Genomic DNA, 20,000 nt, shown 5'->3' with positions numbered 1-20,000 from the left:
TGAATGGCAATGCAGGCTCAAGGAGCCAAAAGAGCTACTTCTGCTCCTAATTCATATATTTGTATGCCTGTAACCATTTCTGAACTGTTCTATCGATAAATGTACACTATGTAATAGAGTCATAGAGATGTACAGTATGGAAACAAACCATTCGGTCGAACTCATCAATGCCGACCAGAAATCCCAACCCAATCCAGTCCCACCTGCCACCACCCAGCCCATATCCCTCAAACCCTTCTTATTCATATACCCATCCAAATACCTTTGAATTATTGCAATTGTACCAGCCTCCACCACTTCCTCTGGCAGCTCACTCCATACATGTACTACCCCCTTTCCCCTCTCACCCTAAACCTATGCCCTCTAGTACTGGACTCACCCCATCCCAGGGAAAAGATTTTGCCTATTTATCCTATCCATGCCCCTCATAATTTTGTAAATCTCTATAAGGTCAACCCTCAGCCTCCGACGCTCCAGGGAAGCAGCCCCAGCCTGTTCAGCCTCTCCCTACAGCTCAAGTCTTTCAACCCTGGCAACATCCTTGTAAATCTTTTCTGAACCCTTTCAAGTTTAACAACATTTTTCTGATAGGAAGGAGACCAGAATTGCATGCAATATTCCAACAGTGGCCTAACCAATGTCCTGTAGAGCCGCAACATGACTTCCCAACTCCTGTACTCAATATTCTGACCAATAAAGGAAACTGTACCAAATGCCTTCTTCACTATCTTGTCTACCTGCGATTCCACTTTCAAGGAATTATGAACCTGCACTCCAAGATCTCTTTGTTCAGCAACACTCCCTAGGACCTGCCTTATTTCCCAATAGTAAGTCAGGTTTTGCACCTTCTCTTGTAGGTACATCCACATACTGAATCAGAAAATTTTCTTGTTCACACTTAACAAATTCCTCTCCATCTAAACCCTTAACACTATGGCATTCCCAGTCTATGTTTGGAAAGTTAAAATCCCCTACTATAACCACTTTATTATTCTTACAGATAGCTGAGATCTCCTAACAAGTTTTTTTCTCAATATCCCTCTGACTATTAGGGGTCTATAATGCAATAAGGTGATCATCCCTTTCTTATTTCTCAGTTCCACCCAAATAACTTTCCAGGATGTATCCTCCATCAGTACAGCTGCAATGCTATACCTTATCAAAAACGTCACACTCCCTCCTCTCTTGCCTCCCTTTCTATTCTTCTTGAAGCATTTGTAACCTGGAACATTAAGCTGCCAGTCCTGCCCATCCCTGAGCCATGTTTCTGTAATTGCTATGATAGCTCAGTCCCATGCTCCTAACCATGCCCTGAGTTCACCTGCCTTCCCTGCATTGAAATAATTGCAGTTTAATTTACTAGTCCTACCTTGTCCCTGCCTGCCCTGATTGTTTGACTCGCTTCTGTTCTCAACTGTACCAGTCTCAGGTTGATTTCTTTCCTCACTATCTCCCTGGGTCCCTCCTCCCCATCTTACTAGTTTAAATCCTCCCAAGCAGCTCTAGCAAATGTCCCTGCCAGTATATTAGTCCCCTTCCAATTTTGGTGCAATCCATCCTCCTTATACAGGTCACTTCTACCCCAAAAGAGATTCCAATGATCCAAAAATGTGAATGTTTCTCCCATACATCAGCTCCTCAGCCATGCATTCATCTGCACTATCCTCCTATTCCTGCTCTCACTAGCCCGTAGCATTGGGAGTAATCCAGATATTACTACTCTCGAGCACCTCCTTTTTGAATTCCTGCCTAACTCTCTGTAATCACCCTTCAGAATCTCAACCTTTTCCCTTCCTATGTCATTGGTTCCAATGTGGACAATGACCTCTTGCTGGCCACTCTCCCCCATGAGAACATTCTGCACCCTCTCTGAGACATTCCTGATCCTGGCATCAGAGAAGCAACACACTACTCTGATTTTTTCGCTGATGACCACAGAAACATCTGTCTGTACCTCGAACTAAAGAGTCCCCAAACACAATTTATCTCTAGGAACCCGACGTACCCCTTGTTGCATTAGAGCCAGTCTCAATGCCAGAGATTTGGCTGTTCGTGCCATATTTCCCTGTGAATTGATCACTCCCCACATTTTCTAAAACAGCATACCTGTTTGAAATGGGGATAGCCATAGAAGACTCCTGCACTAGCTGCCTACCTCTCTTACCTTTCCTGGAGTAAACCCATCTATGTGACTGTATCTGAGACTTACCCCCCTTCCTATAACTGCCATCCATCACATACCATTGCTGTTGCAAATTCCTCATTGTCTCTAACTGTCTCTCCAACCAATCCATTTATTCTGATAGGATTCGCAACCAACAGCATTTATTGCTGATATAATCTGCAGGAACCCTTAAACTCTCTTTAAATTCCCGCATCTGACAAGAAGTGCATATCACTCTACTAAAGGCCATTATTGCTCCTTCACAATCTACAGACCCAGAAAATAACACCATAATTTCCTCTACAAAATACTTCCCCAGGTGAAATTAATAGTTATGGCTTATATTTTAAGTTTAATCAAGAGACATAACTCCAAAAACGTATAATCAAGAAAGAACCCACCCTACGCACGACTGCAGACTTTCTGTAGTTCTATCTCAATTACTTTCCAAATTGTTGCCTTTTTTTATCAATGACAAGAAGTTTATATGGAAGCTATTCACCAAAGCACTAATCTGTTACTTCTAACAACAACACATTAGTTATTAATAATTTGAGCTCATTTAACCGTTTTAACTTTGATACACTGACACTTCTTAAATAGTATCTATTTTTAATCAATGCATTATTTCAATTCTTTTACTTTACAGGTTGTGGAATTAAATGTAAAGAAAGACCAATGGAACTTGTCTTTGTGATTGATAGCTCAGAGAGTGTGGGTCCAGATAATTTTGAAATCATAAAAGATTTTGTCACTGCACTCGTTGACAAAGTAACAGTTGGTAGAAATGCCACCCGAATTGGTCTTGTACTCTACAGCTTGGAAGTACGATTAGAATTTGGTCTAAGTCGACACCTTACACAACAAGATGTCAAACAGGCAATCAGGAAAATGCTATACATGGGGGAAGGCACGCACACTGGAACTGCCATTCGCAAAGCAACACAGGAGGGATTCTATGGAGCCCGACCTGGTGTGAAGAAAGTTGCTATAGTATTAACAGATGGACAAGCAGACAGAAGAGAGACTGTTAAACTGGATGTTGCTGTGCGTGAGGCCCATGCTGCAAATATAGAAATGTTTGCAATTGGTATTGTAAATACCACAGACCCAACTCAAGCTGAATTTTTACGTGAGCTCAACCTAATTGCTTCAGATCCTGATACTGAACATATGTACCTCATTGATGATTTCAATACTCTTGCAGGTTTGTGCCTTGTTTTGCTGTATCACCACTTAATAGTTTTTTTTCTAACAATAAAGGCTTTAAATACAACATTTTACTATGTTCACACTTAGGTGGAAAATAGAATAATTACTAATCAGCTCAGAAATCAACAGTATCATAGTATAAAACCAGATATTAAGCTTGAAATTTAAACTTAGTTGTATTGGAAATACTAAAAGACATTGTTGTGTCAACTTTACCAAAGCAGGAATATGTATTTGCAAAATTTAGAGGAGGCCCCTCTTAAGTCATTCAAACACATCTCCTAATGGTCACCCATGGAGGTCAAAAGTAAGATCAAAAAATTCATGAGCTTGACTTCCAACAATAAAGAATATAAAAGAAAGAACTATGGATAGTGGAAATCCGAAATAAAAACTCAGCAGTTCTGGCAGCATCTGTGGAGAGAGAATCAGAATTAACATTTTGAGTCCAATATGATACTTCTTTGAAAAGATATTTATGGGTCCTCCAATTGTCCAGTCATTATGTAATGTGATTATTACATTTATATCATTAGGCTCTGTTGGCTAAAAAGGATTGATTAAGACTTAGTTGGCATTCAGGAATAAAGGACTTTACTCATGGGAATTACAAGAAAAGTGTTTTCCTTTCTTCCATTTTTAGCTCTGGAATCAAAATTGGTCAGACAGTTCTGTGAAGATGAAAATGGTGCATTGATTTACAACCGTGTTAGAAATGGAGTAATAACAAATAGAAGTCCATTATATTATGTTCCTAGTTCTACACCTGCCAGAAATAAAATTGAGTTAAGTTCTCCAAAACCTACACAAACAATTGCGTCTGGGAAGGTGAAAATAACTGCGCAAGTGAAACCATCTCTATCTAGATCTACCTCAACTGGAAAGTTTCCAAAAGTCAATAAACAGGTATCAGTTGATCTTATCTATTCTGCATTCTTATTTTACAATATGAAAGAAAATGTATTCATCAACATGCCTCTTCGTAAAGAGGCAAATGTTTTGGATGTATCAAGTCACATAAAAATTTGAGTAAATTGACAAAAATTGAAAATGAGGGGCTTTTTTAAATGTCAACAGAAAATAGTAGAACTATTGTCAACAATAATTTTGAGTGCAATTTAATTGTTTTCTTCACGTGCACAATCATTTATTGATGTCTTGCATAATACAGATGAACCAAAATCCGCAAGCACATGATAAGCAGAAAGAAGATTACAAGTTTCAAGTTCTTTCATCTCCTTCAAAGGGCAGTAGCTACCTGCCAACCAGTAAACAAGTACCAGGTCTACACTCACAATTAGTTAAACCAGTGAAAGAATCCACAGTCTCCCCAACAGTAAAAATTCCAGTTTCAGGTAAGATTGTATTTTTACATCTGCAGCATAAATTATGGTTGAAGCCTGGAAATTGAAATGATTAAAATGTAATATGTTTACCTGAGATGGGTTTGAATTTTAGCACTAGGTTATGAGGATAATACAAGAATACTGCTTTAACTGATTTGGAATAGTCTCAAAGAAATGCAATAAAATAAATACAGTTGTTCGACGCTAAGCTGGAAGCTTTGCTTAACAATATTAAATTGTCCAAGGAAAGCTGGTTTGAGTATTGCATTATGATATATTTGAGATTTGGCATTATTAGCTCAAAGAAGGATGGATATTTTTCAACACTAGAAAATGTTTGCAATATATAAAATCCTGGACAATATTTATCTTTAACTCAAAACAGCAAAAAAGCAGGTTCACCACATTATTATTTGGCAATGTAAACAAAATGCATGCCAAGTATGTCTTGAGAAAAGATGTGAGAAGACCTTTAATATGTAAATCCTTCTTTGACCAAAGGTGGGGAAGATATATACTGCCTTTGACTCTATTTGACTTTTATAAAATGTTATGATTCCAAATATAAAATCTACAACAAGTTTGCATTGATAAATGATTATTTTTCAAACATATCTCAATTATTTTGGATTCTAACAGTTGCAACTTGTGTTCAAATATTCCACTCACCTTTTTTCTAGACCCTCTCTGTCAGCTCCATTTAGACCAGGGAACGTGTCGGGACTATATAATTAAATGGTATTATGACAAACAGGCCAATGCCTGCGCACAGTTTTGGTATGGTGGCTGCAGTGGAAATGCTAATCGTTTTGACACTGAAGACAAATGCAGGAAGACCTGTGTAGTTTCCAGTACAGGTATGACCTTTAGGCTTTAAAGTACATTTTATGTATTCATTTTAAAAATAGTTTATTGGGTATGATGATGAAAACATTACAATGGAGTACAAGATCAAATAATTCTCTTCATCATTATTGTATCATTAGGTTTAGATTAGCTAAATAAAAAGACAGGAATAATCCACAGTAAAAATTCTTAGTTTGAGGAGAACCAATTAAAGTAGTTGGAGGGCTTGCCCTGAGTTAATGGAAATGTAAAATTGGCAGGCATGCCTGCAACAGAAAATTTGGACTGCTTTTAAAGAGGTGTTATTTCAAGCACACACTAAGTACTTTCCTACAAGGAGGAAAGTTCAGGCAAGCCAGAGCTCCCTGAATGATGAATAAATAGAAATTAGGAAGAATCAGGAAGAGTACATATATGCAGATGTCAGGTTGATAGGACAAATGAGAAGCAAGGTGCATAAAGGAAATTTAGAGGGTAAGTGAAAAAGGAAATGAGAGGCAAGAAGAAAGTATGTGAAGAAACTGACAACTAACCTAAAAGGGAATCCAAAAATCTTATGTAGGTATATAAATGGTAAAAGAGTAGTCAGAGGAAGTTTGGTGCTAGTCAGGCAACTGTCTGTGTCGAGTTTGCACGTTCTCCCCATATCTGCATGGGTTTTCTCTGGGTGCTCCAGTTTCTTGCTAAATTACCCATAGTGTCCAGGGATGTGCAGGTTATTGTGGTTCTGCTTGCCGAGCTGGAAGTTTTTGCTGCAAACGTTTCGTTCCCTGGCTAGGGAACATCATCAGTGCTGTTGGAGCCTCGTGTGAAGCGCTGCTTTGATGTTTCTTCCGGTATTTATATTGGTTTGTTCTTGCCGCTTCCGGGTGTCAGTTTCAGCTGCAGTGATTTGTATGTGGGGTCCAGGTCGATGTGTCTGTTGATGGATGTTCTTGCCGTTTCCGGGTGTTAGTTTCAGCTGTAGTGGTTTGTATATGGTGTCCAGGTCAATGTGTCTGTTGACGGAGTTTGGGGATGAATGCCCTGCTTCTAGGAATTCTCTGGCTGTTCTCTGTCTGGCTTGTCCTATGATAGTGGTGTTTTCCCAGTCAAATTCATGTTGCTGGTTGTCTGAGTGTATGGCTACTAGAGATAGCTGGTCGTGTCGTTTTGTGGCTAGCTGATGTTCATGGATGAGGGAACGAAACGTTTGCAGCAAAAACTTCCAGCTCGGTGAGCAGAACCACAACAATGGATACCCGAGCTACAAATCTTCAATCAGATTTTAAATGTGCAGGTTAGGTGGGTTAGCCATGGGAAGTGCAAACTTACAGGGATAGGATAGGAGGGCAGGCCTGGGTGGGGTGCTCTTTGGAAGGTCCCATTCTCTAGCCCTATCTCTGCAGCCTTCTAAATTCATTGCTTTCAAATTTATACCTAGCTTTCTTTTGAAACATTGTTTGAATCCACCTCCGCAATTGTCCCAGGCAGCAAATTCCAAACTACAACAACTCTGAGTTGGGAAGTTTCTCCTCATCTCACTCCTAGCTCTCTTGCTGACAATCTTAAAATTGTAGCCCCGAGTCAATGATATACTAATTAGTGAAAACAAATTATATATTCATAATTTTGAATACTTCAATAAGATTACCTCTTAACCTTCCATGTTCCAAGGAGAATAATCCTAACTTTTTCATCTTTCCATGTATCTAAAATCCTTCATTCCTGGTATCATTACAGTGAATCTCCTTTGCGCTGTGTCCAGGTCTTTAACATCCTTCTTCACTTAAGGTGCCCAGAACTGAACACAATACTCCAAGTGTGGTCTGACCAATGAATTGTAGAGGTGTAGCATCACTTCCTTCCCTTTATACTCTATGCCTCAAATTATAAACTCAAGGATCTTATAAGCCTTGTGGGTGGCACGGTGGCACAGTGGTTAGCACTGCTGCCTCACAGCGCCAGAGACCCGGGTCAATTCCAGCCTCAGGCGACTGACTGTGTGGAGTTTGCACATTCTCCCCGTGTCTGTGTGGGTTTCCTCCGAGTGCTCCGGTTTCCTCCCACAGTCCAAAGATGTGCAGGTCAGGTGAATTGGCCATGCTAAATTGCCTGTAGTGTTATTTAAGGGGTAAATGTAGGGGTATGGGTGGGTTGCGCTTTGGCGGTTCGGTGTGGACTTGTTGGGCCAAAGGGCCTGTTTCCACACTGTAATGTAATCTAATCCTTCTTAAGAATTGTTTCAACTTGCCTGGCTACTTCAGAATTACACACCTGAACCCCAAGGTCCCTCTGCTCCTGTATTACCCTCAAAGTTGTACCATTGACTCTGTTTCATCTTTCCATGTTTCTATAAAAAGGCATTAATCCCCATGACTTGTTATTGAAATTCACTTGCCAGGTGTCTGCCTTTTTGGCCAAATTGTCAATGTCCCTTTTGAATTTGCTCAGTGTCTTCCTCACAATTCACCACTTTCCCTAGCTTTGTATAATCTCAAATTTAGAACTTTTGCCTTCTACACCCATCCAAATTGTTCAAATAAATCAGAAAAAGCAAGGGTCCCAACAACGATCCCTCAGGAACGCTACTTTCAACTCCTCTTCAATCTGAGAAATTCCATCGATACGTACCCTCTGTTTCCTATCTTTTACCCAACTTTTAATCAGTCTTGCCAAAGACCCATCAATCCCAAACATTTCAAATGTACTAACTAACCTGCCATGTGGCACTGTATCAAATGCTTTCTGAAAGTCCAAATATATAACATTCACAGCACTACCGTAATCCACTGCCTGTGTCACCTCATTAAATTTATCAAACATGACCTGCCCTTAATCAATCCACGTTGACTGTCAAATATTAACTTATTTTAAGTCATTGTTGCAGGACAGCAAAGTCATCAAACCCTTGATTCCATTACATTGCTGTATAATACAAGTCTGTCCTTTCTCTTAACAACAGAATCCTGATGGTAGACAAAAATCAATGTACAACCCAAATCATATACGTGGTGTGATTTATCCCATTTACTGAAAGAGTCTCCAGCCTTCTATGACACATGCAAGCAGTATCTCACAATGAAACACTGGATAAAGATATGCAGACAGTCTAATTATCAGGAGCAGGCCAAGATGTAGCAAAAAGCTTAACACATTAACTTTGTCTGAATCCTCTTCACGTAAAGTATGTTACCAATGTTACACCCTTAAAATACAAACATGTGTATGAATTTCAGGAAAAAACTTTAAATAGCCAACTTATCTTACTAACCTTACATGTGGTCAATTTCACACACTACTAAAGAACTGAAGCATATACAATGATCTTGTTTATGTATCCCAAGAAAAATGGCCAACACAAATTGCACGCCAAAGTTGACACATGTCTAACCACTACCACTAAACCATTACACATCCTCGATGAGTTTTTGCATGCAAATGTCACTGTGTGGTGAAGTCTACATATGACAAGTTCACTGTCTACAATGGATCTGAGATTTGAGAGGAATAATGTCAACATGGTTCTTCTAGTTAGACAGCAGAAACTTGCTACATTGCTCAAACAGCCATTTTTGATTTGCATAAATCAGTTGATATGACATCAAAAATTATGGACAAGTGAATTAAATCCATGTATGATCTCTCAAATCTACATCCAGATCAGTTTGAACCATTTATAGCTTCTAGGGTGATGCATCTTAAAGTTGATGTACGGCTTAGTACAAGTCATCCTCATAAATGTAGTGACAGTACAGGACAAGCTCAAAACAGACCTGGACACAATAGACCCCACAATGTCTGCAAGCCGTCGTGCCACTGATCCACCTCCATCATTTGTACATCATCCTTTAAAGGAATATGCTTGATTAGACCAATGGAATTGCCTCTTTTCAAGTTTTCTTATGTAATTGTTGTTTAGAAAGATTACAGATAAGAGTTTTTAGTGAGTAACCTCCATTGCTCTTCATTAAATCTTGCTATTGTGCATAACCATGTTTTGAATGTGCTTTAGCTTTGCACCTTTTGTGCATCTACTGGAAATGCATGGTGTTTCACTTTGAACAAGTCTTGCATAGTATTTCCAGGTGGTTGTGTTGCTTCACATGCACTCATGTTAGCGGAAGCAGTGGGATCCTAATTCAATGATCATCAAGGATTATGGCCTGATTTGGTGACATATAGAACTATTAGTGTTTTGACCTAATGGTTATACCATTTAACGTACCATACATTAAGTACTTTAATAATTTTGTTCCCTTTGGAGGAATAAAAATGACTCATTTGATGGCATATTAGCCCCTAAATCACAAGATTTGGGGTTCAAGTTCCATCAGGAGTTGAGCACAAAATTCAAGATTGACACTCCAGTGCAGTACTGAGGGAACATTTTCAGGGAGCTATCTTTTGGATGGAACATTTAAATCCAGGCTCTATCTCAGTGCTTGGAAGGATGTAAAAGATCCCATGGCAGTGAAAAGCTGAGGAGGGGTGTTATCCATGGTGTCCTGTCCAGTACTATTATTTCAGTCAACATTACAGAAACAGGCTATCAGGTCATTATCACATCACTATTTGTAAGAATTCACTGAACATGTTATAGAGATGATGCAAACCTTTCCTTCTTCATTTTTATATTATGACGTAACTACATATCAAAAATTATTTAACATTATTAAAATGCTTTGAGACATCCAGTGACCATGAAAAGTGCTGTATAATGGAAGTTTGTCCTTTCTCTTTTAACAACAGATTCCTGATGTGAATCCCAGAAAAATTGTAATTCAGCAAGTCTTAATGAGATAAAGGAAGACAACAGAAAATGATTATTGTGCAGTTGATACATTATGAACAATATTATATTTTGGTAGTTATGCATTAGATTCAAATTGTACAAAGCTGTTAATACAGATGCTACTTTTTTGTTAATTTTTCTGTACAAATGCAATTCTCAGGGCTGAAAATGAAAAATAGAAATATTTTACAAAATGTCCAAAAGACTATCTTTGCAATAATTGCGGATCAAAAATATAGAAAAGATTAGGAAAGATATTTTGTTTTCATTTAATGTTTTGATCTATATTATGCTGAGAACATTAAATTGACAACTTGCAAAGAAGGAACACTTAAATATTTACAGCTGAGAAGATGAAGTTTTGTGCTAGAACTCTAGCCTTACTATTTCTGATTTGTTTCTCTTCAGAAATTATTAAAGTGGTATAGATTATGAACTTTAAACTGATAATTATCATTTTTGTGCTGTTGCCTGATAACGACTGAACTACATTTCTTTCATGTGCACCACAGTAAATTGCACAGTTGATGAAATGTTATGAAATCTGTTCATTTCATGTATTAGAGCTTTGTTAGGATGGCTGCAAGTACAATAGTTGAAGACTAATGACAAAAGTTGGCCACCATAAAAGCAATAAAAACATATGTATAAATGGGAGATGACACAGTTCATATTTTGCAAAAATATGGCATTATTAAAAATATATTCAATGACATTGTAATACGGTTTGTTAAAAGATAGATCTGAATATGTTTTGTGATGCTACACAGTGAATTTACAGATATGTTTTTTTATCATTGATATCTTAAAAATGTATTGTAGGGATAGATTTCATAAAGTGACTATCCACCTCAATTCCATAGTGCTCATTGGAGGACTACACTGGAACATTGAAATATGATGCCAAGTGGCTGCTGATACTGGGAATTAGCATCAGCAAAGGTTTGAAACAATTCCTTTGTTTTTGGTTTTTGCAAATTATTTGCACTTTGAAATATAAAGTGTGACACTTTGAATACTGATGGTTATGTCATTGCCTTTCCACTCAATGGGCAACTTGCTGTGCAGTGGATGCTGGTGTTTCTGCTGTGTCAACATCAAAGGGTGAACTCCATACTGCTTTTGTATTTCTTTAGTTCCACCGGTTCTGATTGATGATTGACATATTCGAATGTACTTCAGCAACAATTTTATTATATGGGAGAGCTGTTAATTGTCAGCATTGTACTGGCTTACACATGGTTGGGGAAATTTCTTGACTTTCATCAAATTAGTCCAGCAAAAACTGGGCTGGATCCTGCTGAATTTCAGAACTGACCATAATCTTTATGGTCTTCCATTCTGCTCTCCAAGCTGGACAAATATGGTATGTGACTGGAAAATATATGGGAAAGTAACCATAATCTTTCTAGGAGTCATCTGGAATGGAAGGAGTAAATTTATATAGTTTGTGTGAGTTCAGTACCTGTAATGTATGAAGAGTGACCTTCACATAACTTGCTGCAGGTAAGATGCTGACATCTTTCACTACAATTTTCAATCGATCATCTCTTTCTCCCTGACCCCGGCTGGTATTCGCTTACCCATCCCTAATTGTGCTTGAGCAGAGTAACCTGTAAGGTCATTTCAGAGGGCAGTTAAGAGGCAATGCTGAGGATTCACATGTAGGCCAGACCAGGTAAGGACAGTAGATTTCCATTGTTGAAGGTCTTCACAATAATTAAGGACAGTTTCAAAGAGCTTTAAATTCCATTTTTATCAATTGAAATTCCATAAGGTGAGATATGAACCTGTGTCCCCAGAGCACTTTGCCTGGATCTCTAGTATACTCATTCAGTGACATTATCAGTATGCCACCATCTCCATTGTGTTTAGGTCATATTAAGAAAGGTGAATTTCATTGACCAGTAGTTGGAACAGTATGACTTACCTGTGTCAAACAATTGTCACAACAGATTCCTGAACTATCGTATAGTTTATTCAACTCATTTTTGTTTCAAAAACATCTTTGGACTTTTATCTGGAATAAAGATAAGAGGAAAAGCACTGCAACTGATTAAACAAGGGATTGTAATTTAATACTAGTGAAAAAATTAGAGCAGTATCTTCAGGTGCTATGAATGATCTTTGGCATTCAAAATGGCTTCTGCAGTTGGTGCGTGCATGATTTTTTTCAGCAAGGTAGAATTCGCATTCAATGCTAATTTGATACCTACTGAGTAATTTTGGACTTTTGCTCCAGACAATGGTTTCTCATGACTACAAACTGATAAACATACGCTCAGTGGATGTAAGAATACTGTAAGGATATCTGTTAACTGTGCAGCCACAACTGTAACCTCAGAGGAGGGCAAGAATGGCTGCATCAGTGGCCATGAAGGTGACAGCGGTTGTTGTGATTAATGTTTATGAATGTGGTTCTTCCAACTTTGAGTAGTGTGACATCTGTCATTGTGTGAGACAGATCATTGATCTCTCTATTCATCAAGAGATAACAATATTTCATTCACTTTTACTATAGAGAAGTCAAAGTGAACACGTGGATTGCAGTGTTCCTTTGGTACAGATGCATTGAATCATTTGAAGGTATCATATTTTCGCCTTTCTGCGTACCACAATCGAAGGGATTCTGCACCTTCAGTGCCCACTTCTTGACAATTGGCAGTGATCCATGCAGGTCAAAACCCAAAATTCCTGACAGCAGTTATAACACCTGCATTCTGTGAAAGGTGTCTATGTAGTTGCATCTGAGCCACAAAGGAAAACCAGCAAATGGTAAATGGGTGACAAGGAGTGTCTGCTGACTACATAGCTGATTACCTAAGAACACAAGAAATTGGAGCAAGAGTAGGCCTTTTAGATCCACAGTTCAAAAGGCTCGTGGATGATTTGCTCCAGGCCTCAAATTCTCCTTCCTGTTCCCAGTGGTATTCTCCAATGGTTCCAAACTAACTTTAGCTGCTCTCTTTTCATATACCCATATTGCAGCTTGTTTTTATTTTTCTTGTCAATTTATTTACATAATCAATTTTCTCCTTCTTTATTGGCCTTGTAATCATCCACTGCTGGATGATCATGTGATTGTGAGCAGCTTTAGCAAATGAGAGCAGGATGCGGTGTATTTTATATGGTTCATTCAGATGTGGAAGCGAATGGCTTAACCAGTCATCCACTAAATGCATTCAACGGTGTAAATCATTGAAGTTAAGGGTGTGATGACGAGGGCTCTACCAGAAAAATGTCCACAATGAAAGGAATTAATTATTTTGTAGGAAATTAGGGCATCAAAGGTGAAAGTGAGGGTGCAGTTGGCAATAGGTGCAGAAATCTATGACAACTGGAAGGTCAAAGACTTGACAGTTTGAATTTTGAAAAGTGCAGTTATAACTGAATTAGGAGGCGTTTTCTTAACCAGAGTTGGGGCATGAATTGATAATGCAAATGGTGATTCAAAAAAGAGGTCAGAATTAGCTTTAACTATGATTGATAGGATAGGAGTAGCAAGACCAATTAAGATGGCAGGATCAAGTGGATGGCTGTGAATATGGGTTTAGAGGTTTGCAAACAATTAGAGGTTGTGAAATTAAAAGTGAACTTGAGAGTATGATGAGTTGAGACTGAGGATGAGAAGTTTAAAACAGATATAGCAATACTTGAAGAGAAATTGCTGAAAATACTCAGTCTGGCAACATCTGGGTGGAGCGAGAAACAGAATTTCTCCCTGGATACCAATTAAGGTTTCTTGTGATCAATTAATAATACCACTGAATCACAGAAGTCTTAAGGTGAAGGAAGCCATTAAGCACATTGTGTCTTGAAATGAATATCATTTTCTACTGCCAATCCTCTGCTCTTTCCTTGTGCTATTGTACTTTATATCCACTGAATTATCATCCAATATCCTCTTGAGTGTCTCAATTGAACCTACCTCCACCATATTTCCAGGCATTCCCTAACAACTTGCTGAATGAAAAAGCTTTTTTTTTCCTGCATCACATTTAATCCTTTTGAAAATTACTTTAAATCTGTGCCCTCTGGTTCTTGATCTTTTTACAAGCAGGAACAGTTTTCCATATCTACATTACCCAGCTCACTCATCACTTTGAAAACCTCTATCTTATCTGCTCTTTGCCTTCTTCAGTCCAATGAATACAGTCTTAAATTTTTCAACCTATCCTCATTGCTGAGATTTCTCATTACTGATATTTCTCATTTCTGGAACCATTCTTATAAATTGCTTCTGCATTCTGTAGAATGCATTCATATGTTTCCTGTAATGTGCCACTCACAACTGGGTACAATGCTCCAGCTCAGGTCTAATGAATGCCGAACAAGTTCAATGTCATCTCCTTGCTCTTGCACTTTATGCCACTATTAATAAAGCTGAAGACACTGTATGCTTTAATGATTGCTTTTTCCACCTGTATTGCCACCTTCCTTGATTTGTTCACATTTGCACCCAGGTCCCTATACTCCTGCACCCTCTCTAGAATTGTACCTCTTAATTTACAATACCTTTCAATGTTTATTATCTGCCATCTGTCCACTTCACCAACACATCAACGTCCTTTTGAAGTTCTACACTGTCCTTCTTGGTTTAAAATTTTTCTGTTTTTAATGTCATCTGAAATTGTCTCTTGCATTCCAAGATCTGGATCATTGACATAAATCAGAAAAAAAAAAGGATCTTAATATCCTGGGAAACTCCATTGCAACCCTTCCCTTAGCCTGACAAAATAGCCATTGACCACTCTTTTCTGTTTCTTAGCACTTAGCCAATTTTATATCCATATTACTACTGACATTTTTATTCCTTGACCTATAACTTTTTTCACAAATCTGTTGTGCAACACTGTATCAAATGCTTTATGAAAGTCCAGGTGTGCAACATCAACATCAGTTATCTCTTCAAAAAAAACCTCCAGCAAATTAGTTAAACATGATTTTCTCTTTAAAAATCCTTGCTGACTTTTCCTCATCAAGTCACCCTTTATTATGTGACTGCTAATTCCATCCCAAATATTTGTTTCCAGAAGCTTCCCCTTCACTGGTGTGTAATTGGTGGGTTCATCCTTTCTTGAACAAGGCCATAATGTTTGCAATTCTTCTGTATTCTGACACCTCTCCCAAGTCTGGGGTAGACTGAAAGGTTATGGCCAGCTCCCCTGTAACCTCCATTCTCTCTCATCAGGTCCCATTGTCTTGTCATAATTTAAATACCAACAATCTATCTAACATTTGTTTCCTAATTTTAAATCCTTCAAGTGAACAGAGTTTCCTCCTCAGTCACCATCATCTAGATAACATCTCCCTCTATGGTAAAGGTCGATGCAAAATATTCATTTAAACACACAGTGTTACTCACTACCTCTATGCGTAAATCTTCTTTCTGATCTATAATTGGCTCTTCTCCTCCTTTTACCACTCTTTTACTATTTTACTATGTCCATAGGAGACTTTGGGACACTCCTTTCAGTAGTTTGCCAGTTTTTTTGTCTCGTAAGTTTCTCTGCTTCTCTAATTTGCTTTTACACTCATCCTCAGCCGTCTGTGTTGATCTTGGTTTTCAATTGTATTTTCTACCTGATTCCTGTAATAAGTATGCTTTTTCTTCCTTATCTTAAGTTCTATCTCCTTCGAAATCCATGGACCGCTGGATTTGTTTGTCCTACCTTTACTATTTGAAGCAACAGACCTCAACTGTATTTGAACCATTTCCTCTTTGCTATTCAGTTATAGTTTTCCCATCAACCTCCCATTCCAGTCAAACCTGACTAGTTCCATCTTTGCCCCATTAAACTCTGCTCTCTATCAACTGAATTGTTTCTTTTCACTCTGGATTGAGGTTTGTCATTCTTTGCCATCATTCTGAACCCTACGATACAATTATTACTTTCTCCTGAATGATGCCCATCGACCCTTGATCCATTTGGTCAACTTCATTTTCAAGAACCAGGACATTTTCTTTTGTTGGATTGGACACACATTTGTTGAAGGAGACTCGCTTGTCCCTTACACGACCAGTAACGCATCCATTTTTGGATAATTGAAGTCCCCATTTATGACTACTCCATGATATGGCATTTCTCTGCAGTTTTCCTCCTGATATATTCCTCATTATTCTTTCCACTAACTGGTGGCCTATAGACTGCAGTTAGCAAAGAAATTGTACCTTAGATCTAGCCAAATTTCTTCTGTCCTTTGTCTTCCGAGACATCCTGTTTCGCCTGCACTGTACTTCTCTCCTTAATCATTACTGCCACGTTCCTTCTTTTCCTCCCTTTTCTGAATATATTGTACTCTGGAATATAACACCCAGTCTTGCCCTTCCTTGAGCTAGATCTTAGTTATTGCTCCAACATTATATTTCCATATGGCAACATGCACCTGTAAATTCTCCATTTTATCCACTATACTTTACACATTCACATACATGCACTGCAATTCTGATTTACATTTTATTTTACCTTTCTTCATCTGATTTCACCTATTAACTTGCTATTCTCTGTGGTAATGCCAGCTGTACTTCCACATATTTTGTAAACCTGATATTTCATCTATTCTCTTTAGGTTCCCATACACCTGCCAAATTAATTTAAAGCTTTCCCAATAGCACTTATGAATGCCCATTACAAGGACTTCAGCTTACCACTGTTATGATAACTTGCCATCCCAGCCAAAAAGAAAATTGGTTGCTTGCCCAATTGGAGAAACAATGCAGTCTACCTGCCAGGTTGAGGAGGGGGTCCTTCATTTGCCCGATCTAGGTGTAAGGAGGAGGCCAGAGGAGGCTACTGAATGCCATTGCCTCTGAATCACTCTGACAGCCACCCCTCAAACCCCTGCAATTTCCTCAAAATGAACAATTTCTCACTGACCCTGACCTGGCTTGGTATTTGTTGGTTCATTGGAGCTCTGAGTGACCGCCAGCCTCCAATTTGCCAGTGGATACAGGGGGAATAGACTGGCATTGGACACTGTATGGAGAAGATTCACTTGGTTGATCCTGGGTTTGGACAGATTGTCTAGCTGTCTTATAAGAAGCGGTTCTGTACGTTGAGCCTGTATTCACTGAAGATTATAAAAATGAGAGGCAACCTTAATGGTAGATTTAGAAAGGTTTTGGGGAGAGTAAGGGGTCACCCATTTAAGAGAAAGATTAGGACAAATTTCTTCTGAGTGTTGTGAATCTATAGAATGCTTTACCACAAAGGACTATCGAGACTGAGGCTGAGACAGACAGATTAAAGGAATCAAGGGTTATGAGGAAAAGGTAGAAATGTGCCTTTCCGGGAGTTGAGGAATATCTAATCAGCCACGGTCTCACTGAATGTTGGAGCAAACTCGATGGGCTGAATAGATTACTTCTGCTCCTGCATCTTAAGATTTTATAGGCATTTTTAAAAGCAAGATACCCTATCTCTTAACTTAGTGAAAAAAAAGGAAAATTATCGCTAATGTTTCAGGTAAGTAACCTCTCATCAGAACCCAAATCATCAATTGAGTTAACTCAGAGGCTTAGGGAAGAAAGCACTGAAGATATCTCTAAGAAAATTATAGCCAAAATTACATTTATATTCTGTGATATGTTACAAATTAAACAATTCTGAGAGCACCCTGAACTTTTCCATGAGGTTAGAATATAGACCAATACAGCATAGAACAGGCCCTTTGGCCCTTGATGTTGTGCTGACCTGTGAACTAATCAAAGCTCATCCCCCTACACTATCCCGTCATCATTCATTTGATTATCCAAGGATTGTTTAAATCTCCCTAATGCAGCTGAGTTAACTACATTGGCGGGTAGGACATTCCACGCCCTTACCACTCTCCGAGTAAAGAACCTGCCTCTGACATCTGTCTTAAATCTATCACGTCTCAATCTGCAGCTATACCCCCTCATACAGGCTGACGTCATCATCCTAGGAAAAAGTCTTTCACTGTCTACCCTATCAGGGAATTTAATGTTAAAAACTCCTCTGATCATCTTGTATATCACTATTAAATCCCCTCTTAGCTGCCTTCTTTCCAATGAGAATAGATCCAAGTCTCTCAGCCTTTCCTCGTAAGACCTTCCCTCCAGACCAGGCAATATCCTGGTAAATACCTTTTCCAATGCCTCCACATCCTTCCTGTAATAGGGCAACCAACTGTACACAATATTCCAATTGCAGTGACACTAGCATTTTGTATAATTGCAGCATGACAGTATGGCTCTGGAATGCAATCCCTCTACCAATAAAACCTAACACACCATAAGCCTTCTTAACAGCACTGTCAACCTGGGTGGCAACTTTCAGGGATCAATGTACGTAAACTCTGCACATCCAAACTACCAAGAATCTTTCCACTGAACCAGTATTCTGCCTTCCTTTATTCTTCCCAAAGTGAATCACCTCACATTTATCTGCATTGAACTCCATTTGCCACCTCTCATCCCAATTCTGCCTTTGCCAAATACTCATCCTGTAGATTTTTTTAGAAGTGCCAAGAAAAAGATGACCGATGACAGATACTTATGATACTCAACCCATTGTGTCAAACATTTTACAATATATACGCTGCTCCCCCCAGCGTGTGACTACAATCTTGAGCTATTCATGGCATTTTAAAACTTCACTTCTAATTTGATAGATCACTTCTGATTGTTTTCCATGTTGTAGTTCTGCTACTGAACCACTAATTATTATTTGAATAAGCAAATTATTGCAGAGTTATTACTGGACATACGAATGGGAGTAAAAAAAACTCCTACGATACAATACAAGCCAGAAGATACACTGTCAAAAGATTTTCATGGCTTTTAATTTCAAAATTGTTTTATTTAACAATTCTGTGTTTGGAATCAAACTGAAAATTTCACATGATTAGAAAGATGTAAAAGCAGTTAATAGTCTTTTTTTGCAGACAGAACGTAGGTATTCTGCCGATGCTGTCACCCAGTCTAGGCTTCATTTCCCCAGTGTGGAAGAGACCACATTGTGAGCAGTGAATGTAGTAGACTAGACTGTGAGAAGTGCAGGTAAAGAGCTGCTTCACCTGAAAGGTATGCTTGAACCCTTGGATGCTGAGGAGGAAGAAGGTAAATGAGCAGGCATTACACCTTCAGCTGTTGCTGGGGGTAATAGCGTGGGGCTTTGGCAGGGGTATTGGGAGTGAAGGAAGAGTGGACCAGGGTATCCAGGAGAGAATGTTCCCTCAGGAGGTTGGAGAAGGGAGGGGAGGGATATATATGTCTGATGGTGGCATCTCACAGGAGGTGGTGGAAATGGCACCTGTTGACCTTCTGGATGTGGATCCGATGGGATGGTAGGTGAACAAGGGGAACCTTATTGATGTGGCAGGAGGGAAGAAAAGGAGTAAGGAGAAAGTGTGGCAGATGGATCCAGTAAATTATATATAGTAGAGACAATGCTAAAAATCACACAACACCAGGTTATAGTCCAACAGGTTTAATTGGAAGCACCAGCTTTCAGAGCACTGCTCCTTCATCAGGTAGTTGTGGAGGACATATGGCTGTACTGCAGTCCCGCTCTGGTCTGTGACAGCGCTACGTTGCAGTCCCGTCTCCGGTCAGGGGCGGCGCTACACCGCAGTTCCCAGCTCCGATCAGGGGCTGCACTACGCTGCAATCTCGCCTCCGGTTAGTGGCTGCGCT

General features: G+C 39.0%; 1 protein-coding gene across 1 annotated transcript in view; it reads left to right on the top strand.

Moving 5' to 3' along the window:
* The window catches only part of col28a2a (collagen, type XXVIII, alpha 2a), a 110,228-nt gene extending 99,770 nt beyond the window's left edge, over nt 1-10,458 (top strand). Inside the window, exons 32-36 of the mRNA XM_060827920.1 lie at nt 2,814-3,371; nt 4,020-4,282; nt 4,548-4,731; nt 5,403-5,579; nt 10,300-10,458. Coding sequence (XP_060683903.1) covers nt 2,814-3,371; nt 4,020-4,282; nt 4,548-4,731; nt 5,403-5,579; nt 10,300-10,307 — 1,190 coding nt within the window. The 3' untranslated portion in view covers nt 10,308-10,458. The remainder of the gene's footprint in view (nt 1-2,813; nt 3,372-4,019; nt 4,283-4,547; nt 4,732-5,402; nt 5,580-10,299) is intronic.
* Nucleotides 10,459-20,000: the final 9,542 nt, after the last annotated feature.

This window comes from Hemiscyllium ocellatum, chromosome 7 (genome assembly GCF_020745735.1).
Source record: "Hemiscyllium ocellatum isolate sHemOce1 chromosome 7, sHemOce1.pat.X.cur, whole genome shotgun sequence".
Lineage (NCBI taxonomy): Eukaryota > Metazoa > Chordata > Chondrichthyes > Orectolobiformes > Hemiscylliidae > Hemiscyllium > Hemiscyllium ocellatum.
The sequence above is the reverse complement of the archived record's forward strand: the minus strand, read 5'-3'. Positions and strand labels throughout refer to the sequence as shown.